Source organism: Carassius auratus, chromosome 10 (assembly GCF_003368295.1).
Source record: "Carassius auratus strain Wakin chromosome 10, ASM336829v1, whole genome shotgun sequence".
Lineage (NCBI taxonomy): Eukaryota > Metazoa > Chordata > Actinopteri > Cypriniformes > Cyprinidae > Carassius > Carassius auratus.
The window spans coordinates 9,509,959-9,515,958 of record NC_039252.1 but is presented as its reverse complement, the minus strand read 5'-3'; the positions used below and the strand labels follow the sequence as shown (position 1 = coordinate 9,515,958).

Here is a 6,000-nt window from a genome sequence, read left to right as displayed (position 1 = left end):
GGACTTTTTGATGTTTCCAAGTTTACTGTGTGAAAATTCTCTCAGATTTAATCACTGAACTATTTATCTCATTTATTTTATTTATAATTTTTCATGTGGAACTACAGCTGAAAACTGCTAAGAAACTGATAGGAAAGAAAAGGCACAAATGATATATTAAATGTTGCAATTTTCTTCTCCTAGACGGCAATAAGATTATACTGAAACTTTAAAAAATGATGTTGTCTCATTAACAGTAGACCTAAACCTTCCCCAGCTCCACCTGTATAGATCTGCTATGGGGCGTTATTTCATACATTTGAACTGTGCAGCAGCAGTATTTCCTACATGCTCACAGCAGCATGTCTGTGGATGTATTGGTGATAGCAAGTCTCGGTACTAGTATGAACTATGCTGCAGCAGTGTAGCAGATCTTTTCTGCCAAGACCAAACACATTAACACTTTCATGTATATTACATTGAATGAAACTCTCCCAGAGTTGTCACGACAGAACTCTAAGTAACTTTCCAACTAGATATCAACTATTAGTCATTAGAGCAGACTGACTGTTTAATATCCTGCTAACACTTTATTTTGATGGTCTCTTAATACACAGCCTACTGATTACAAATAAAATTTGCAATTACTTACCAACTTATTCTACTAAATCTAACACTAATCCTAATCTAACAGTTTAATAATACTCCAATGAGAGTTAGTTGGATGTCTAAAGTTGGATATCGAAATGAAGTGTAACCTGACAACCTATTTTATTTCAAAGCTAGAGCAAGATTCAAACCTGTGATCACTTGCAAAAAGTATTTCTCTAAGCTATATAATTTGAGCTGCTTGAAGACTGAAATTCTAGAATCACTCCTGCAATGGATGAATCATCCGACTGCAATCTACAGCACTTAGTGAATGTATATCTACAAATTAAGGAAGACTGATTTACTGACTCACTGTAATGGACAGGCACATTAACACACTCAAAGAGTACACCGAGTTGCTAAAATGCAAAAGTGCTATTAGCATTAGAAGACCTCCTGTGTATATGGTTTCATCATTGAAGAGCTTTCATCTCTCCAAAAAAACACGCATTGCCTGCCATACTCCCATGACTATGACAACCCATTTTGAGAGCTGGCACAGTGAGACATTACCCAGCAGTCTCTGCACAACCCATTTACAAACTGCAGCGAAGCCCATTTATCAGAGACTTTAGCACATGCTCAGATTGTTGCCCATGCAGTTTCAGTAACAATCACTGACTGGAGCATGTTAAATATCTCTTGCGCTCAAAGGAGTTCTTGCTCTCTTTATCTCTGACAACTACCGTTTTGTATGCACTTAATGCAAGTAATCTAACTTAAACATTATATGCGATTACAAGCAACAGATTATCGTAGCTTTTTTTATAGGAGGACAAAAAGAGAAGGATCCAAAGGTTATCCAGAGAATGGGCAATGAAGAAATTGTTTTATTTGGAGGTTTATTAATGGTTGTAAATGAGTTTAAATCCTCTTTTTTACATCCCGTAATCTCTCTGTACCCTTCACCACTACAGTAAGCTCTGGAAAAGGATAGAATCACTTGGGAAGTATACAGGTGATTAGTCTCCCAATCACCAGAGCTGGAAAGGATGAACATGTTATGTTTTCTAGTGCGGGTGAAAATATGTTTAAAGTGAGTAAGAATGAACATAGATGGAACATAAATGTACCACAAATGAACCTATGTGGGCTTCTAAAACTTACCGTCCTCTGTGGGAACATAGACATTGAGATAAAGGCAGTCCTCACTCTGGTTCTGTACATAAGCCGCGGCAGCATCCAAGTTGTCGGTGAACCATACGGGAAGCATGATCTCTGGCAGCACACCGTGAATGTTCTGTGGGCACACTGGTGCAAACTGGGTAGCATTACGGATCTCCTGCCAGGAGCCTGGTGCCTCCGGGGGCTGGAAGCGTCTCTCGCCTACTGGCGGGGTGGCGTAGGGGACGCCCAAGTACTGCTCGACCGGACCCAGAATCTCATTGTTCAGCTCCTTGCGTACGCCCCGAAGCTTCCCATAGCCAGTGGTGACCATAGGGTGCTTGGCTGCAGTGAGGTCTGCCCGCTGGCAGGAGGATAGCGCCAGGCGAAGTGCCAAGCCCAGTAGCCACACAAGGCAAGTTTCAGATATACGGCGCGGGCAGGAGCGGGCCGTCTCCCGCTGCAATCGTGCCACACCCACCGATGACATGCTTCGGCTGGGGTGAGCAGCGCCCTAACGATGGGGGATGTATGTGAAACAGAGAAGGGCGAAGAGTTTCAAGCCGTCCCAGTGACGCCGGCTCTGTGGGCTCTGTGGAAGCGAGGGTGTGTGTATCCTCAGAGGAGCACAAAAGAGGCCTGCTGACACTGAGCGGCGAAGAACTTCATCCTGATGTTAATGCAACATTCGCTATTGCGATTTGCTCATTAGTTTCCTACAGGGAGAGAGAAACAGAGGCAGAAAGACAGATATCATTAACTGCTGACTGTAAAACATGCATGCCAACACTATCGAACACAATAAAAGGTAATTACAGTATTGCCTGAGGTTTAAAAATCATATCAACTATAAACATGTGAAATATGAATCTAATTAAATAGAATTTGTCCACTGTATATATTCTTTCTCTTAATGTTTGTTTACTATCTTGGTTGAAATATCCCCTTTTCTTTTTGGACTATTCTCTAAGGCGCATAATTACAGATGCGCATCTGGACCATGGGCCGTTCTCTCCAGCGTGTTGTCACATCGTCAAGAGGTGCGCCACAATGACACACATTCATGCTCGGGCACTGGGGGTGTGAAATACTGAGTGTGCTGCTTAATTGACTCCCTCGGAGGAGATGACAGCACCAAGTGTGTTCATTTCAAGTTCCCCCCGACGTGATGTTGCTCTAGATTTTTGGTTCCTGCCTCCCCTCGGTTCCACTTGACTTAGCTCTGCTAGTTTCAATCTCGCTAGAGTAGATGGGGGCATTTTGGCGTAATAACTGTCTGCTCCTGACAGTCTATGACACAATCACCCCCCCCCCCCCACCACCACTAAGCTAAAGACATACTTCTACATGCGGGAATTAACCACATGACATAATGATCTACGAGATATGCGAGCGAAGCATTCACAGCCATTTTGGCACAAAAAGATGTTATGAACGGGGACTGGGTGTACAGAGATAGACCAATTTAAAATCGTCCTATAATGAGACACTCAATTCTGGAGTCATACAGGGTAACAGGAATCAGTGATTTAAGAAAGATGATGTCATACGCAATTGGTCCTGGAAACTGCTTCCAGAATGACTAATCTACAGTGGACAGCATGTATCTATGCTTCAAGATATATGGACACTAGAGGCATCCAGTACCAAGAGTGCTAGTTTTGTATTATTTACTGTATACACTAGTATTGATTAAAATATTGATTCATCTAAAATTTATATTAACAATTAAAAAATATGATATTAAGCAAGTAATATTCAATTAACAATAACAAAGCTGTTACACAGAGGGTATCTAAAACTAAAATCTGATACAAACTACATGCAACATTTGTCTGGTAAAGATCATAAAAGGTTTAAGCACAACCCAACTGGCACAATAGCAAATGTTGCTCAGGACTGCAGACTCCCTTACCGGCTTATTAAATGCCCGTTTTCATTTTAACATGAAAATCACAAGAAAATGCACAAATCTGTGGAATAAAAACAAGATAGTTGTGAGTTTTTCAAAGAGAATGTCAGATGGGGTTTAAGGACCAGAAAGAAAAAAAAGTTTGACTGCCAACAGACACAAGTCAAAAAAAAAAAACTTTGAAAATATGTAGGCTGACTTCTCAACAGCAGAATGCCAATGTGTGTGGGAGTTGTGAGTGTAGTTTGGACACCGTGAGGGCTGTAGAACTGCTTTAAAGTGACAACCGTCGGTCCCGGGATCTACATCGACAAAATGGAGAACGAAGTAAACGTCTCCTCACGGGCCCTGAGCAAACTGTTCCGTCCTGCTAATCAAAGCCTGGAGACTTTATAGAGAACTAAATGTATGCGAAAGTAAATGTGTGCACAGCCGCAAAGAACACACAGCCAATCTGAACAGCTGAAGAAAAACATGCATGTTTGCACAGGCAAAACAGAAACCATCTTACAGAAACATCTGGGTGGCATCCTCGCAGGAGCTGGAAGATTCTACAAAGAAATCAAGAGTCAAGAGCGGAGACAGAACCATCCAGCGTATGCTTTTCTTCAAGCACTCGGCATCTCCATGGCAACCAAACACAGCTAATCATCCAAAAAGCACCAAACCTGGACACAAAACACCTGGAGTGGAAAATCACCAACTGCAGGAGAACCTGACTAAGAAAAAGGGTGAAGAAAGAGGGACACGAGTGAAACACTGGATTTGACAAAACATCAGACCTTCTCATGACCTCATGTGTCCAAATCCAGATCTCAAAAACAAATGTTCCTGCACTAAAAGACGAAACGATTTCAATGAAATAGAATAACAGCATCTAATACCATCAGATTTAGGATCAGAGACACTTGAGACATGCTGAGATCAGCTCTACTTCAAGACAGTTGTATGATAAATGCAGATATATGACATCAACAACCCCAAAGTCACTGAATAACACTTCAACAAGAAGCAAATGCATTTATGTCAGCATTATGTACTGTTAGTAGTCATTTAGCAGGCTCCAAGAAATCGACAATTATTAAGATGCCACCAAGTTGCGGTACAAGTTGCATCAGAGTGTAGCATCCAACTGTTTCATAAGGGGATTCACTCCTATTGGTAGTCATCACTCTTTGTTGCAACATAAAGATCTGCTGTCCCTAATATCAATTCAAAACTTTCTGAAAATGAGAGACTTCCAATCCAATTCCCTTTGAGCAAACTTGGGTTAACAGGTTAGTCAACCAAAAATGAAAATTCTGTCATCATTTACGCACCCAAATGTCAATCCAAACCTATACAACCTGTGTTTCTTCTGTGAAACACAGAAAAAAAATGATATTTTTAAATTTCACAGCAGCAAAAAACAAAAACCTTGCAGTATTAAGAAGATCCTGTTTCTGCTTGTGCGTAGATGGGTGTGTTGGAATACCAAAATATCCTAACCTATCAATATTTATGAAACACAATTAAGGCCAAAGATTCACCCTCGCCTGGTGGGGCAGCAATTGAACTTCATAAATATGCAGTTTTTAGCTGACCCCCCACCTTCAAATACACAGCCACACAAACGCGCGTATAACCTGCTGAGGTGCTGTTACATCACTGCCAGCGTGTGGTAATAAATCAAGAGCGTATGAAGACAGCAAGAAAAAGACAGCATGCTCTCTCAGCTCCCCAGGTAAAAGGTTTCCGAGCTCATCAAGATCAGGCCCTTGTTATGATATACGCTCAGTAAGCTAGTGAAAATGTCTCCCAGTCATGTGATCCAGATCTCTGACAGGACAAAATGCGCCCTTCAGATATGAAATGGTATGTCAAATTGTGCTAATGGCCAACTGACAAGATATGTCAGAAAGTGACAGCAGCGTGACATTTTGATATACTTAAACAATGAAAAAAATAAATAAAATAAAAAAAAATACAAAAAAGAATACAATTATTTAATTATTACTGTTATTATTATCACACAGTTCTTATTAGGTTTATCATTTTATTATATCAGTCTCATATTAATCAAGACACTGTGTGATGCTTTACATACTGTATGTTTAAACTGTATATATATATATATATATATATATATATATATATATATATATATATATATATATATATACAAACATACAATATTTGATGATTTAGGCCTATATTTTTTGAACATTAAGTTACAATTTTGATTAACTTATTTTATTATTACGGTTAATATTACTTTAACTGCTTTTATTAAATCAATCATCTATAGATTGAGATATGTGGACTCTTGCACACAGTTTTAATGGAAGTAAAAAAAAAAAAAAAGAGAGAGAGAG

General features: G+C 39.8%; 1 protein-coding gene across 2 annotated transcripts in view; it reads right to left on the bottom strand.

Annotated features, from left to right (window-relative positions):
- Positions 1 to 1,471: 1,471 nt before the first annotated feature.
- Positions 1,472 to 6,000, bottom strand: part of LOC113109751 (neuroligin-2-like) — a 40,180-nt gene continuing 35,651 nt past the window's right edge. For both annotated transcript variants that reach the window (XM_026273495.1, XM_026273496.1), the window contains exons 3-4: positions 1,738 to 2,450; positions 1,472 to 1,613 (exon numbers count right to left, since the gene is read on the bottom strand). In XM_026273495.1, the coding sequence (XP_026129280.1) occupies positions 1,570 to 1,613; positions 1,738 to 2,224 (531 nt within the window). In that variant the 5' untranslated portion in view covers positions 2,225 to 2,450 and the 3' untranslated portion in view covers positions 1,472 to 1,569. The remainder of the gene's footprint in view (positions 1,614 to 1,737; positions 2,451 to 6,000) is intronic.